General features: G+C 43.4%; 1 protein-coding gene across 2 annotated transcripts; it reads right to left on the reverse strand.

Moving 5' to 3' along the window:
• Positions 1–12856: 12856 nt before the first annotated feature.
• LOC123443505 (hydroxyproline O-arabinosyltransferase NOD3-like) lies at positions 12857–16476 on the reverse strand. 2 transcript variants are annotated; one of them, XM_045119892.1, is made up of 9 exons: positions 15823–16476; positions 15314–15381; positions 14860–15061; positions 14608–14705; positions 14437–14506; positions 14252–14323; positions 13939–14052; positions 13530–13568; positions 12857–13217 (listed from the first exon to the last, which is right to left on the reverse strand). In XM_045119892.1, the coding sequence occupies exons 1-9, from the start codon at positions 16282–16284 to the stop codon at positions 13152–13154; spliced, it is 1191 nt and encodes a 396-aa protein (XP_044975827.1). In that variant the 5' UTR covers positions 16285–16476; the 3' UTR covers positions 12857–13151. The 2 variants fall into 2 exon arrangements, with proteins under 2 accessions (XP_044975827.1, XP_044975828.1); XM_045119893.1 differs by lacking the exon at positions 13530–13568 and having other exon boundaries at positions 15823–16474.
• Positions 16477–17755: the final 1279 nt, after the last annotated feature.

Consider the following 17755-nt stretch of genomic DNA (forward strand, 5'->3'; position numbering starts at 1 on the left):
TTTAGATTGTGGCTTAGACTTTAACATGTCATGTTAGATATTATCTTAATTATATGCTTAGTAGTTATTGATGTAGCATGACTTGTCTCAAATAGCTGAGAGTGCTTAATGTGCCATTTAAAGAATCATGTGTTGTTTTTATCACATCGAAGCATAATATTGTGGTATTATCCTTTACTGCTTCATTTGGGTTGACTTGGCGCATGCTCACACCATGTTATGACTACAAACGAGTCACCTCTAGACTCTATGATCATTTAGTTTTTGACTTGTAATATTATTTATGCTTTGATTAATAGCGTTTTGTCGATATGCATGATTATGGCCGTTATTGCTCTCTTAGTTGGTCGCTCCCAGTCTCTTGCTAGCCTCCGCCTGTACTGAGTATGAGCTCTATACTCGTGCATCCAACTCCCAAAAAAAGCTTGCCAAATGTGTCCACCATACCTACCTACATGTGGTATTTAACCGCCAATCCAAGTAAATTTCTCATGTGCTACCTTTAAAACTTTCAAAATTATTCTTGTTTTGTGCCTCTGTTTTAGCTCATTAGGAAGTAGTAGATAATTCATGATCTTCTCATACTTGACAAGCTTTATCTTGGGTTTGCATGTCTAATCTGCGAACCCCTAATACGAGGAGGGACTGGCATGAGTGTGCCCAACTCATAAAAGATAATAGCAACAAACAAAACCTCCTTCACCCTTTGTTCATAAGAAATCGGAATAGTGATAAACAAAGGAGACTAAGGGGATGTGATCGTCCCCACTTTGGGAGCCGTTCCTCAAAACTTGTCCAGCATGAGAAGTATTGGGCTATGTGCTAGCATTCGTTGACGAATTATGCACCTCCCAAAATCTTGTTTTACAATCTTATTGATTTCAAAAATCTCTAAAAGCTCTAGCACATGAGTAATCCCTGCTTCCCTCTACGAAGGGCCTTTCTTTTACTTTTATGTTGAGTCTTCATTTTCTAACTTTATGCACCAATTAAGAGAGCATACTTGTCATTCTGAGTATAATGTGCATAGTCCCAAAATTTATTATTGATTGATTCATGATTATGTTATTACTTGTTCTCAAATTATTTGTATCTAGTCACCACTTGAACTTCGAAGGGTCCTGGCATTTATGTTTTGCCCCACTCCTAAGGAGAAGAGAAATACCACTTTGCTATGTTTTCTTTATGCTCGAAACAAACGTATAACTTTCAAGTGCATTATTATTCATGATCTTTTGTTTGTGTTACTTTTCATGTTGCAACATGGTTGCCAAGTTTCATTGTTAGAATTATATCTATCATGCATATGTTTAGAGTGTTATCATCTCAGCATACAAATGCTTTTACAAATATGATGATTAAGACTATGTTGGTAGCATGTCACCTCAGAATTTATTTTGTTTTTATCGTTTCACCTACTCGAGGACGAGTAGGAACTAAGCTTGGGGATGTTGATACATCCAAAACGTATCTATAATTTTCGATGGTTTCATGCTACTTTTATGCTTTTGATAATTGTTTTTATATTAAGTTTATGATTTATTTGTACTAACCTACTAATAGTTGCAAAAGTGCACAATGTTCTTGTTTTACACTTTGATGTGTAGGAACTATCAAAAATAGAAGAGGATACCTTGTTGGAGTGGGACTCTGACTTTCCTGAAATCTGTCCCCCTATAGATTTTAGAGATCATCTATTTCCGCCTCGAAGATGATGTCAAATGGAAAAATAATAGATGTGAAAGTTGTGGGGAAATTTTATGCTGATAATTCTAGACATAAAATTCGGCCCATTTGAAGTTTGGACGCTCGAGGAAAGCCCGTTTTACTGGACGACAAATATCTGATTACATGATTACGGGAATCGGTGACGTGATTGAGTCCAACTCTTACCATATTAGATGGATTAGGCCAAGCCACGACTTGTGGACCTAATTAGGGCTGAGAGGGGTTCCTAGGAAAGTTCTAGAGGTGCCCAAGAGCCCTTGGATCAAAGGGGGCATCCATCGGAGGGCCAAGGATGATCATCCCCACTCATATAAGGAGAGGAAAAATATGATTTCTCGAGAGCCACCAAGAGCTATGATATTTCCTCCTCCCACGCAGCCGCCTTGGGGTGGAGAACCACCTCCATACCAGCACCATCTCCAAGGAAGAAGGGGGGCCAAGGGCCGCCGCCCCCAAGCGTTGTGGCCGCCGCTGTGGCCGCCGTCGGCCACCGTCTCCTCTCCGGGTTGCACCTCTCCATCGACCTCTTGCTCACCATGGCCATGTGTGAGTAGTCTCCCTCGGGGTTGAGGTCTTCTACGTGTATCTATGTGGTCATCTCTCTCTCCCATGATGTGATCTTGATTGTGATCATAGGCTATGTTAATCTAGGGTGATCCCATGATGTTTCCCCTTCTTCTATGTATTGGATTGATATACTTACTTGATCTTATCTAGTATAATCCCCGAGACCATGGTGACAGCGGTCTATTGGACATGGATTAGAATAATATTTTCATGAGTGATTTCCTATTTTGTGAATTGATTGAAGATTGAGAGTCTCTTGGTGCTTGTCTTTGACTATCCTTAAGATATGTTGTGGTGATTGTGGTACTCTCTTTGGATGGCCGCGGTGACATTGGGAAATCCATAGATGAGAACTACGAACTCTCAGGTGTGCTTTTGTGGCCCTACATAATTCTCTTCCTGTCTTGATCATAGAGGAATGACCTCCAAGTACGTCTCCATTGCATGTTTTAGTGGAAATATCATGTGATTAGATTATGTTAATGTTGTTGGGAGTTGCCACTAGTGAAAGTATGAAGCCTAGGCCTTGTTTTCCACCATTGAACACCATTTACTTTTAGTTTTGTTTCATGTTTGCTTGCTGCCATTTTTATTTCAGATTTACAATACTTATTTTGCCATCCATATCACTTGCCTTTTAACATCTCTTCGCCGAACTAGTGCACCTATACAACTGACAATTGTATTAGATGTGTTGGGGACACAAGAGACTTCTTGTATCTTAATTGCAGGGTTGCTTGAGAGAGACCATCTTCAACCTCTACTTCCCTGAGTTCGATAAACCTGATGTCATCTCCTTGAGGGAAATTGTTGCTGTCCTACAAACCTCTGCGCTTGGAGGCCCAACATAGTCTACAAGAATAGAAGCGTGCGTAGACATCAATCTCTGTAATTAAGCTACAGTAATCTTATGCTAATGATGCCACGTCACCATTATTACTGTTGTCGAACTCGCGTTGGTTCAAACCCCGTTCAAATTCAAATTTAAGATAAAGTCAAACGAATAATGTTTTCAATTATCAAAACAAAAATGCTCAAAGTGTGGCAATTATGCTCTCGATATTGTCATGTTCAAAACCAATTTTTTATAAAGTGTTTTAGATGCACTATAATAATTAAAACAATAGAAAAACGATTAAATAAATGCCTTTTATATTTTATAAAATACTAGACTATTTTCATTTGGGATTAAACCTTTTTGTGGCGGTGACATAAATATTATAACTAAATTAGGAACTAGTTACATATTTTATAAAACAAAATTTAAAAAGAAACTAAAACTAAACAAAAAAGAAATAGTTAGAACAAAAGTTAAAACAAAACAAAATACAAATGTAAAAGAAAAAAAGAAAAAGTCCCCCCACCCAACTGGGCCAACCGGCCCGCCGGCCACCTCAATCGGCCCACCCCACACCATCGGGTATTTAACCCCCCACCTAAACCCTAACCCTCCCGCAGCCCCCAATCCGTGCAGCCACCACCACAACCCCTCGCAGCCCCCACTTCCCCAGTCCCCAACGAGCCTCCCCACCTCGCTCAGCTCCCCCTCTCCCCTCGATCCAGGAGGGATCGAGCTGGGGAGACCGACCCCCCATCACCACCCTTCGCCAGCCACCTGCGCCCCGCCTCCGCCGAGCCCAGCCCCCGCTGTCGGCCCTCCTCCAAACCTGCCTCCTTCGTGCACCACCCCGCCGCCGGCCTCCTCTCTGGCCGCCATGACCCGGCCGGCCTGCGCCTCCCCACCGATCGGCCACCACCTCGCCAGCTCCCCTCCTCCACCTCACCCCCGCGCACCACCTCCACCGGCCGCCTCCTCCACCTTCGTCGGACAACACCTCATCTCCGACGCCCCTCGCCGGACCGCACCACCGCACCACCACCCCGCCGGCTTCCCCGACCTCCTCCGAGCCACGTCTTCCTCTACAACGCAAGTGAGCTGTCGGGCTCCTCCCCTTCTCTCCCCTTCACCCCACACTCCAGCGGCCCCCTCGGATCTGGCCTCCACTGCCCGCCTCGCCCCATGTCGTTTCCCCATGCTCCGGCGAGCCACCGACCCTGTGCTCGCATGCACCATGGCCGCACCTTCCATGGCCGGCCCTGGGCCATCCTATAACCTGGGGGATTAACCCCCCCCCGGTGTGATTAGTGTATGGGGGATAAACCCGCCATGTGTGTGTATGTAAAAAAAGAAAAAAAAGGATATATATGTATGTATGTATATGTGTAGGTGTATGTATGTGCAAAGATATGTATGTCAAATTTATGCATGTATGAATGTATGTATAAAAATGTGTGTACAGGGTGTGTGTGCATGTAGTGTATGTGTGCTCGCTGTTCCAATGACATGCAGGCCCATGCCTCTAAAAACAGAATTTTAAAATGAATATTTTTTTTGTAAATGTTTAATATTAATTAATTAATTAATTGAATTAATTATTTAGTTAAGCAGTAATTACTGTTTTGGAATATTTAGGACTTACCACAATAATAATAGATAAATAAGTATTTAGTTAATTATAATGTTTAAAGATTATGTAAGTTAATTAAATAAACTCTTAGCTAAACCTGTTAATTAGGATAAATAAAATATCCTAAAGTAGTGTATGATAGTTGGGTCCCACCCCATTAATTAACTTGATTAAATAGTTATTTAACCCTAAAAATTAATGTGCCTATGACACATGGGACCCACTCGTCATATTTGACCACTCAAAACCCTGTTGACCGGTGATGTCATGCTCTCATCACAATGATGTCATATTTAATTATCTAATTTGTTTAAATTTGTTTAATTCCTAATAAATAATAAAACTTTAAAAATTAATATAAAATAAATCATAAGTCAGATGGAAATATTTTGAACATGAAAGTTCATGTGCAAAACAAGACGAACCCGGATATGTTGTTCATTCGTTTGTCTCGTGCCCCTCGCATAGCGAACATGAAACTTTTCCATCGTTTTCGTGTGACCGGTGGTATCCAGAGACTCGGGAAATATCATCTGATATTTTCCCGATCCGTCTATGATGGATAGCACTGCGTTAGCTCATTCCTAGCCCTGCATCTTGACATGTCATGCTTAGTGATTGCATTTGTGTTTATATTTATTGTTTCTTCCCCCCTCTTCTTACCGGTAGACCCCGAGACTGACGCTGCTGTTGGGTACGACTACCCTCCTGATGACCATCCCTTTACCGCAGAGTAACAAGGCAAGCAACCCCCCCCCCTTGATCATTCCTATATCGCCCATTTATGTCTTCCTCATGCTTGCATTAGAATTTTGCTACTGTTGTAGTTAGCTCCTATATCTGGTGCATAGCCTAATTTTTATGAACTGCTACTTTCAGTACCGCACTTTAAACTGGTTAGTATAGATGGCTCGGTCATCCCCTTTGCCCCCCTTAGTCCAGTTGCCCTGCTTTATCAACAAGTATCGATCCCTAATCGACGAGCCAAGGCCCGACACAACGCTTACACCACCCTTAGTTGTACGACGATGTAGAGCTACTATCAGGTACCGAGGATGTCACCTCGCGAAGTACTCATGCTGTTATCACTGTAGTGCAGCTAGTCGGTCGTGGTTATCGAGGGTGATCCCTCCTTCACCACTCCCGAAGATGATTTTGTCGTGCAACCCCTCAAGTTTGAGACCCTCAAAGGTGATTCCTCTAAGTCCATCTTGATGGTTACATCGTTCAGAATCCAACGAGGGTGATACCTCGGATCCCCCTGATGTTACAACCACACAGTTACTTGACCATGTTACTGGGAACATTGATGAATAATGTTAGGCGGGTGGATTCCCACGTGGATGTGTCAATGAGTTAATTAAAATGCTAAGAATTTGGGTATTTGATCTGGGTTGGTCGGAGACCTTATTCGCACTAACCGTCTACGTGGGAGGAGTTATGGGTGCTCGATGTCGTGGTATCAGTCGAACCTCTTCAGACATCAGCAATGGAGCGGAGCGCGCCCGAGTGGTCTATATAGGCATCGCGCTTGTAATAAAGGGTGCCAGGACTGACATCGGCCGCCCTCGAATCATGCAGGAGTGCAAAGGATGATGGGCCCATGACCCCTGCGTGCTTAGGATTTAGACCGGCGGGCTGGCCTCTGTGTTGAGTCTAGGTGGGGCTGCGACGTGTCGATGTTCCGAGGCCGAGCATGACCCAGGAAAGTGTGTCCGGCCAGAGTTTATCGAGCGTGACGGGAATATATGGTGCACCCCTGCAGGGAAGAACTTATCTATTCGAATAGCCGTGTACACGATTACAGGACAACTTGGAGTTGTGCCCCGATCTTATACAACTACAATTGTTACTTAATTGGAATGTTTGCTCCGGGATTTCTTCCTCGCAGGGAGTCAAGGGAGAATCTCTGGGCGTGACCTCATATTAATATTGCTGCAACAATATGACTATTATTTGTGTTGCCTGTTCTACTCTCGTCTATTGTTGTAAGACCCCTGAAGATGCTAGTCTTCGATAGGACTAGGCCTTCCCTCTCTTTCTCACATTGCTGCAGTCAGTCCATTATAAACCCTTCCTTTGATACTGATGCATACTTAGCATAGTTCTGATGTAAGTCTTGCGAGTACTTTGGATGAGTACTCACCGTTTCTTTGCTCCCCCTTTTCCCCTTGATCCGTTGCTGCGACCAGATGATGGAGCCTAGGATATGGCGTATCCCGCCGACGATGACTGCTACCCCGACGATGCCTACTACTACATGGAGGCCGCTGAAGACCAGGAGTAGTTAGGAGGCTCCCAGGAAGGAGGCCTCGCCTCGTTCGATCGTTGTATCTTTTGTACTAGCCTTCTCTAAGGCATCTCATGTTTAATGTCCGTACTCAGATATTTGTTGCTTCCGCTGACTCGTGTGTTTATCAAGCTTCTGTATTCTAGCCCTCGAGGCCCCTGGCTTGTAATATGAAGCTTGTATGTTTTATTTGTGTCTAGAGTTGTGTTGTGATATCTTCTCGTGAGTCCTTGAGCTTGGTCGTACGCATTTACGTGTATGATTAGCGTACGATCAAATTGAGGGTGTCACACTTGAGCCCTTTACTAATACTTTGTTCCTCTCTTTTAGGCGCATCACAATAAGACGGAGGTGTCAGAGTTGTACGACCTTTATGGTATGGCCCATACTGCCTCCTACAAGAAGGCCAAGGCATTCTGTGAGTCTGACCTGGATCATCCATAGAAGTTCACCAACATCTCGTCCCACCACAAGCTCGTGAAATACAGGGACGTGGGGGAAGGCTAGGAAAGGGGAGGACTTTAACCCGAGCTAGGAACCTTTGGATCTAGAGCTCGTGATGATATTTGGTGGCGGGAGGCCCCATGGCTCGATAGACTTTGGAGATGGGATAATATGTTGTCCACTCACTCTCCCGGAGATCAAGGCGCGCCAGTTGAGCTCCTGTCCTGAGATAACGCCTTGTCCACGGCTAGTCGATCTCGCCATCAAGGTTAGTTGTAGGGACTCACAAAACTTTCATCCATTTCATTGTGTGTGTGTCTATCGATCATTACAGTGGTAGAAAGGAATGGTGTTGCAGGCTGCTCCTCAAAAAGAGAGAGCGGCAAACCAGGCTGCTCTTGAGAAAGAGAGAGTGGAAAACCAGGCTAATCTTCAGGCTGCTTTTGAGGAGAGGGACCGGACCACGGCTCGGTTGTTGGAGGAGGAGAGGGCCTGGAATGAGGCGGGTCACCTGGCCATGTACAAACTTATTGTGGTAAGTTCCTTTTTCACATTAGCCAAATCATGTGTGTAATGTCTGTTTCATTACTAACTAATACGACCGACTCTTCAAAACCAAATGTGCAGTCTATGTGCGAGAAGACCGGTCAGCCCCCTCCGCTGATGCCTGTCTTTTCTGCGATTGGCACGGTGAGTTTCATTTCAATGGTCATTATAAACTAGTATTAACATGTGTCATCATGCTAACGAGACATTGCAAAATATCTTTTCTGCGGAATAACTCCCAAGCGGAATCGCATGACCCTTGTCCAGGGCAACCGTCTCCAAACTCAACCGGCCCGAGCAACCCTGGTGCTTATCCTAGATGACCACGACGGTAAGTTCTCTCTAGTTCATTTATGACATAATTAGCTAATTTAGCTCCAAAATGACGTAATTAGCTAATTTAGCTCCAAAATGACATAATTAGCTAATTTCTCCTCTTTCTTCTTCTCCTTAGCTTATTTTCCCAACAAAGACATACTCCCTCCGTCCCAAAATAAGTGTCTTAAACTTAGTACAGTTTTGTATTAGAGTTAGTACAAAGTTGAGACAATCATTTTGGGACGGAGGGAGTACTTAGCTAATTATCCTCCAAAATGACATAATTAGCTAATTTAGCTCCAAAATGACATAATTAGCTACTTTAGCTCCAAAATGACATAATTAGCTTAGTAAGGTAAAAAAACATCACAAGAACCTTGGTTAGCTCATAACTTAGCGTATATTCGTCCTAAATGACATAATAAGCTTAAAATGGCATAAGAACCTTGGTAAGCTCATAAATGTTATATACTTAGCTTGTTTTCCTCTAAAATGACGTAATTAGCTTAGTTAGGTCAAAATGGCATAAGAACATTTGTTACATCATAAATGTTAGACAGTTAGCTTATGTTCATCCAAAATGACATAATTAGCTTAGTTAGGTCAAAAATGGCATAATAACCTTGGTTAGCTCAAGAAGGTCATATATTTTGCTTATCTTCCGCCAAAATGACATAATAAGCTCAAAAATGGCATATATTGTTCTTCTTCTTCTAACTTTCTTATTCCTATTTTGCAGATTAGATTTACTACATGGAAGCTGGCATTGATGGAGTGCTTTAGTTTTTGTTTTCATTTGAGTTGATGAACAATGTGGAACTATATGTATGTATATATGGATGAACAATGTAAAACTTTGTATGTTGGTTCTTTCGATGTATGTGTTGTGATTGATGAACAAATGACACTGATGAACTTTATATGTATATCATATATGTGCTGTGAACTATATATACGAGTTGTGAACTATATATAATATATGTGATGTGAAATATATGTATATCATATAAGTGTTGTGAAATAACATAAAATAAACAAAACAGTGACAATATGGGCTCTTTGTCATCTACCAGCTGATGGCAAAGGCCTTTGCCATCAGCTGACAGACGACAAACGGGGCCACGTGGCAGATAGCTCTGCAAACTGGGCAACAGGCGGCAGGCCCATATGGGTACTTTGTCATTTGTTGCCCCGGAAAGCAGACAACAAAGGATTTATCAAAGCAGACGACAAAGGTTTTAAAGAGGCAGACGACAGATAGCTGTGCAAACTGGGCAGCAGGCGGCTGGCCCATATGGGTACTTTGCCATCTACTTCCCCGGAAAGCGTACGACAAAGGGTTTAACAAAGCAGACGATAAAGGTTTTAAAGAGGCAGACGTCAAATAGTTGTGCAAATTGGGCACCAGGCGGCTGGCCCATATGGGTACTTTGCCGTCTGCTGCCCTGGAAAGCAGACGGCAAAGGGTTTAACAAAGCAGATGGCAAAGAGCTTAAAGAAGGCAAATGGAAAATGCTCTGTTAGCCACCTAATGGAATAGTTGCCTGTCGGCTGTCGTCTAAACACCTTTGTCGTCTGCTTGCACATGTGACTAACGGTAAACCCCTTTGACATGTGCTTTACCCAGGCAGACGGCAAAGAAGGACATTTACTGACGACAGTAGTCGTAGAAGTTTTGCCGACAGGAGGCTGACGGCAAATTCCTTTGCCGACAGTGGAATACCCCTTTGCCGTCTGCTTTGGCAGACGACAAAGAAGCTGATTCATGTAGTGTTGACCCATGTTGCAACTCACTAGAGCTCTGATTTAACGGTATGGTTGCCTGAAACTTCATGTTCCCATGCTAGAAAATCATCACCTCCACTAGATCGCACGGGGATGTTCAAAATCGCTTCTGCATCTTGAGTTATAAAAGTGTCCCGAATTAGGTCTGTCCTCCAAGTCCAGTTGTCCGTATATATCAGATCACTAACCAGCAATACGTTTGTGCCCGGAGCTCGGAGTAGAGGAGCAAAAGTATCTGTAGCTGGAATCAACCAATCTTTCCAAATGGAGATCGTGGAGCCATCACCGCCACGCTTCATGAGACCAGTTAGCTAAGCTTCCCGTCCATCTATGATAACCCTCCAAGTGGCTGAGGATGAGCTCGGAGTTGAAGCTTGCATAAAATTCATGTGTGGGAAATATTTCCCCTTTAGCACTCTCGTGCACAAGGTGTTGGGGTTTGTAATCAAACGCCATACTTGCGTGCCCAATAGTGCTAAATTAAAGAGCTGGAGATCTCGAAATCCCATGCCACCTCTACACTTTGGTGTTGCAAGTTTCTTCCATGATATCCAATGCAAAGAACGTTTGTCTATGAAACTTCCCCACCAAAATTTTGCCATGCAAGATTTGAGACACTTGCATACCTTCTTAGTCAAGAGAAAAACACTCATGTTGTATGTTGGGATGTCCTGAATGATGGATTTTAAGAAGATTTCGCGTCCCGCACAAGAAAAAAGTCTCTCTGACCAACCTTGCATCTTGCTCCTCGATCTTTCCCCTATGTGATCAAAAGTACCACTTGTGATCTTACCCACGGCGGTTGGGAGACCTAGGTAGCGCTCGTTGAATGCCTCAACATGGACATCCAGAGAGTGTTTGATAGTTTGCCTGCGGCCGTGCAGTGTATTCGGGCTGGAAAAGATAGCACTCTTCTCTCTATTCACACCCTAGCCCGAGGCACTTCCATATATAAGCATTTCCATATATAAGCATGATTTCATTTAATCTGGCCGCACTTTGAACATCGGCCTTCATGATGATAAGACTATCATCTACAAAGAGCAGATGATTGACCCATGGAGCTCAAAAATTAACTCTAATCCCCGTGTCCATAGTGCCATAATATTTGAGTAGTGAAGAAAAACCCTCTGCACACATGAGAAACAGGAACAGTGGCATGTGGTATCCTTGACACAGTCCTCGAGATGGGCTAAAGTGCGGCAACAGTTCCCATTGACTCGCACAGAAAACCAAACCGACGTCACGCATTTCATTATCAGTCAAACAAATTTGGCGCCAAAACCAGACTTGAGTAATATAGCTTCCAAGCAGCTCCATTCAACTCGGTCGTAAGCTTTCATCATATCTAGTACGATTGCACAAGTGAAATTCTTCCCCTTCTTCCTACGCCTGTAGCATGGATATTTTCAAACGCAACTAGTATGTTGTCGGTCATCCAGGGATGAAACACTTTGTTCCTCATCTCGTCCATGAATTCCCTGATTCTGTTTGTGACGACGTTAACTGCCAACTTGTACAAAACCGGACATAAAGAGATGGGACGATACTGTGAGATAGTTGCCGGATTACGGACCTTTGGTATGAGTGTGATTGAAGTATCACTAAAACCCACCGGCAGCTCACCAACATTCAAAAAGTTCAGAACTGCATTGGTCAGATCTTCACTAAGTAGCTTCCAATGCTTCTCAAAGAAGCCAATGGTGAAACCGTCGGTGCCTTAGAAGGGGACATCTGAAATAGGGCCTTGTGCACATATTCCGGTTCGAAGGCTTTATCCAAAGTTGCATTCATCCCTAGGGTGACGTGCGCTGTCACATACGATAACAACTTGCTGCCATCTGAAGGCCCTTGCAAGGTTGTATAACTATTGATAGAAATCCAAGATTTTCACTCTATCTTCCTCAGCATTAGCGCAAACTGAACCATCAACTCTCCACAGTCCCATGATCTTGTTCATTCTCTGACGTTGTTTCGTGTGAGCTTGGAAATATATCGTGTTACGATCGTCGTAGCGTAGCCACAGCACACGCGACCGTTGCTGAACCCAGATCTCCTCTTGCCAGAGAGCTTCCGTAAGATTTGTCATCGTGCTCTTCTCCTCCTCCATGGGCTCTCGCCCTACAAATCAACCTCTGAAACAGCTTTTGAACTGTCCTTGCTAGGCAGCCGAACTCTTTCTATCCCCAAGGTTCGAGTCGCCTTTGCATGGCACTCGAAGAATCAACAATCCCTTGAAGGTTAGGAGCGCGTTGCTGGGCATGCCAGCACTCCGCCACAACATTTTCATACTCCAGGCGCGTTTGCGAGACATTTTCATAACGAAAGGGCCTTGCACCCCTAGAACAAACGTCCCCTCGCTACTCGTGGTACACCAAATTTACAAAACAATGATATGATTCGGTTGCACTGTTGTTGATACTGTTTGTGTAGGTTGTCCGGTGTGTCTCGTAACATGAGGTTCTTGTACTTGGCATGACCTTGCTCACATTCTTTGCGTTGACAGATCGCACCGAAACGCACAAGCTGGACATGACACGCCTGTTGCGTTCCTTCTAGACATGCCAACAACACTATATTTCAGACACTAGTACATCGACATGGATTCTGTTCCTTAGATGAAACTGTTTATGTCAGTGAGATGGCTTAGTTTAACCGAACGGTCGTTTATTCTAATCAAACTGGCATACTGCATATATTCCATAGCGCATTGCCAAAGGGGTGTGCAAGCACAACTGCGCTCGCTTAAGACTATATTTGAATCTTACCAGTCAGAAAAATTTACAAGATAACCTTAAATGGAAAAAGAAATGGGCTGCTATGTTCTTTCTTTCTGTAAGGTTCTGTTTGGATCTCAGATAATTCACTGGAAAGAGTTAATTCCTGCAGGAATCGGAAAAAATTCCGTGTTCCTAGCAGGGCCTAAGTATGAAAGAAAAACTATCTACTTCTGTATTTCTGATGTATACCCCTAAGGGGCCCCGGATATTTGACGTCCACACAGATTATAATCCATCATCCCACCTAGGAAGGTTTGCAGTAGCTTCATTGACCCTTTTTACCAGTGTAACCTGCAAGGAGTGTAGATCAGACAATCACAGAAGGATAGTGGTCAAATTTTGTAGATACAAATAATACCCCGATATTAAGATGGAATAACCATCCTTATTAAAATCAACATGATTATATGACTTAATCAGCATTATCAAGAAGCAGCGATTTCAAAACCACCCATTGACCAATGCATGAGAACGCACACACTTTTTTAGTCCATAGATAACAGTGGTATTGTAAGAGACTTCATCCAAAGTGTCAGGGATATCAACGTAAGGGATCGCTGTTCTTCAAAGAAGCGCTTAAATGGAAAACATCGCAGAGCATACCAACTTCTGATCCCAAGCACAGCTGATGTATACCATGACCTGCCATGCCAGCAGTCATATTCATCTCAATTAATCAAATTACGCCAGTTTCAGTGGCCACTTTAAAAAGTTCCAAATTCCAGTCTTAGAAACATTTTCGGCTTGATATAGGAAAAAAAATATGGCTCACACACAGTTACCAACTCGTATTAAGCTAATCATCATAGCATATACTCCTTCTGTTTTTTTTTTGTAAAAGTAGTAATATGTTACCTTAACTTATTCAAATGAAATGGAAGATGAATGCAATAATATGAAACTCTACTTTTTTTTTTTTGTAAAAGTTGAACACATATACAATACCTCTGCATCTTAAAAATCATAAAAAACTTGTTACGTAATTTTCCAATTTATTCGCTGGTAAACGTACCACGCTTTCTGGCACTCCTGGAGGGGGCAATGTAAGATTTCTTGGCGGTGGCCTATCTTGGTATGATCTCTTGTCAAATCTCCACTCACCAATTTTCCCATATGTCAGTACGCCCTGAAATTATTTCCCAAGATATTATCAAATACCTTGTGTTATGGCCGGAATACCAAACGGACGGCCTTATGATTAGTAACATAATAGAGAGAAAATAATGGGGCCTTAACTTTCTACCCTCAATCGTATTCATTTCATATGAATGAGATCTATAAAAAAAAGAATCACAGACTTATGAATAGTAGGCCCTGATAAATACCTTGAGTGTATAGTCACATCCATAGGTGAAGTGGATAATAAATGTATTGCCGAGCTTCTTATCAAATGGTGGCTGCATTTTTTAAGGGGTGTCAGTAATAGCTCTACTCTAATCATGTCAATCAAGCACATAATTTTCAATGCGTAGGTATACTTGCGGCAGAAAATCAGAAGCCGCTTCATTACCTGGATCATGAAATCTTTACGAAGGATATGTTGAACCCCATGCAATGCACTGGCAACAGCATATGCATACCTAGAAGCCAAAGAGAAATAACAAAAAAACTGGATTTATAACAAAGTAACAATGAGAAAATGTATTTATTAAATTCACACACAAGAAAAGATAATCCTTACATTTCCAGAACCCATCCAAAAGCCTTATCAGTCTCTTGATCCTCTTTCATTTGTAGTGATACATTCATCCATGTGGGAGCGATCTTCTCAAGCAGAGTCTAAACTTTCCTCATATAACGAGAGATTAAGTTAGATCCAGTAAAATGACTAACTGAAACACAAAGTCATGCAAAACCAAATGAATGGAATGGAGCTTCATATCATCCATGAGACTGCAATCTAAAGGGTGCCAGGTCAACTACAGTGAATTACCTTCTTAATAATTACAGGGGAATTCCCAATAGGGTCGACATTCGTGATAGGACCCCTTTCTTCAGGATAGTATTTCCTGATGATTTTCTCATATTCGGATGGTGTAATGTAAAAGAAGGGGAATGCTGCTGGATCATTGTCAAAAGCTAAATTTGGTAAAGGTTTCAAAAATATATGATCTGGTTCTGCCATCAGTATGTACCTGTGATATTCAACAGAACAGAACAGTTATAAAGACACAGAGAGAGAAAAAAATCCATGTTATGTATGCATCAATGTGCCTAAATATGTTTCCCATCTTACATCTAAACACCAACAACAACTTTCCTTGTTTCGCTTATTTTTGGTTAACCATGGATGTCTGGATGCCAAATCATAAAGTGTCTTGTGGAAGATTAAAAGTAAACCATACTGAAAGTATTTAAACCTTAAGGGCATATCAGTCTTTACTTACTCTTCTTCAATCTTTGCCTGCTGCAGCCATTGTACAAATGCCCATGGCCTGTTTAGGACGATATAGCCCTGCAGTGCAGACAGTATCATAATCAAACCTGGGGAGCATTTCAAAACTGATGTTGCTTTCCCCAGTAACTGTAACTGGGTGTACATGAAGGAAATAATGCTCAAGCTGACAGGGCAAATACAGTGCTCAAGGGAAGGCAAGAAAGCAGGACTTGGTGAGGAGAGCGGGTGACGAGTTACGGCACAAATGGATTCTCTAGTGCATGCAAAATCCATGAGCTTAACAGGGGCAATACCCGAGACTGAATAAAGGAATAACAATCACTTGATTTTGCTGCTGCAAGTTGGAAGCGAAGCACCGATTTTCATTTTGTCTCGTCTTAAAATCCGAAAAGACAGAGACCGTCTGCACACGTAGCCCCACAACGCCCCACGTCGCGCACAACAAACAAACAGACAGACAAACTGAAACAGAAGATATGCTAGTCGTGGCGTACTTACACGGTCCTTGCCGGCGGGGAGGGGGTCGACGACGAATGTGGGGATCTCGTCCATGAGGCCGTCGGGCTTCCCGGAGTGCAGCACGCGGGTGAAGGCGCCCATGTCGGCGCCCTCCGGGCGCGCCTGCATCCGCTTGTACCAGAAGTACATGACCCGGCACTGCCACCTGCTGTATGGGGCGTCCGTGGCCGTGAGCGCCACGTGGAAGGGCCGCCTCCGGCCCCTGGCACCGCCCGCCGCCCGCATCCACTCCGGCATCCGCACCACCGGGTCCCTGACTCCCGTCCCGACCCGCGCAGTTCCTCCTCCTCCGTTGCCGCCGCCGCCTCCGCCTCGGAGCACCATGGCGAGCACGCTGTAGGAGATCAGAAACGCGAACACCCCGGCCGCCACCAGCAGCAGCGCCGCCGCGACCGGGCCGCGGCCCCCTCCGCCGGCGGCCTTCCTCGCCGGCGCGTGCATCGCTCTCTGGAGATTCTTTCTCTCGCCCGCGCGGTGGGTTTGGAATCAGTAGGTATAGCCTATAGGGGTTTTGCCTTTCGGGATCGATCGGTGAGAGGAGGGGGAAGCGGAGAAATATGGAAAAGAAGAAGAAAGTGCTCGGTCGGGACTTGCGACGGAAGCGAGGTAGCCATCCTCGGGAATAACAAATTAAAGAAAGAATGAACAAAAGGCAAGGCATCACGGTGATTAATGCCGAGCCCAGAGAGAAAGCGGGGATGCCCACTGTCAGGTGGGCTCACCGTGTCAGAGGATGGTGGGGCCAAGAGGTCGGTGACAACGGGGGAACGTGCGCGCCGGTAGGGAAAAGGGAGTGGAGTGGAGAAAACGTCGCCTGTGTCAACTCTGTGTGTGCGCTCTCCGTGCGGCGGGTTCACTTGACCCCAACTGCCCGTGTGGGCCGACTTGTACCTTCTATGGCGATCGACGAGGGAATATTGCTCGATTTGGGCCTGTTGCTTGTCTTCATCGGACGGCATGCAATTACGGGCATGGACCCCCAATGTATGTACGTTTGGATATACAGGTTTGGATAGTGTAACCGAATCCTCAGCACGAGACGGCATGTATACACATTACTTTAGTACAATAATTACATATGTACATAGATGCCTCATAACAAGAAAATAACCAGAGGGACAGTGGCGTGTATACACATTACTTCCTCCATCTCAGTTCATAAGTCTGGCACGTGTATCTAAGTCGTTAATTCATGGCTAAAATTCATATCTAAGTCTTTGGAAGGTGTTCATAAAAATAAAATATTTGTATGTACGTTCGTATGAATATGGGTATGAGCATGTATATGAGCATTTGCGTTTGTACTATGTTAAAAAATTATAATTTTTTTACAAGCGACATTTTAAGGCTTTCAAAATAATTAACACTGTAACATATTTAAAAAAAGATAAAGAATTGCTATTGTATAAAAATATAAGACGTTTTTATATAGCTAAAACAACCTATCAAAACATCTTATTTAGGATAGTACAAACGGGACCTCATCCCAGCCCTCACACATTGAGCCACTTTGCGTTAGATGATACGTACTGGTTGGCCATTGGATGCCGTTGTTAATTTCACCTGACGTCAAATAGGCCGATTGTTTGACAAACTGAATTTTTTAAACAATTTCGTAAAGTTTTTATTAAATCATTACAACGTTTACAGAGATGAATGAAAGATTTTCAGGATGACCTAACAAAACATAACGGCCACCCTCAAGAAAGAGTCTATCCTTCGTTAAATTGTGAGTCTCAAAGTTTGAGCTCCTAAATTCATGACTAAAATTGTAAAAATTAAAAAATTAAGAGTGATCTAGTATTTCATTGATGATTGCACCGTAGCTTGACACATCAGTGGCAATCCTGCAATCTGAAGCAACATGGATACGACCCAAATGCAAATCATTGAAGAGGGCTAGCGTCTCTCT

Source organism: Hordeum vulgare, chromosome 3H (assembly GCF_904849725.1).
Source record: "Hordeum vulgare subsp. vulgare chromosome 3H, MorexV3_pseudomolecules_assembly, whole genome shotgun sequence".
NCBI lineage: Eukaryota > Viridiplantae > Streptophyta > Magnoliopsida > Poales > Poaceae > Hordeum > Hordeum vulgare.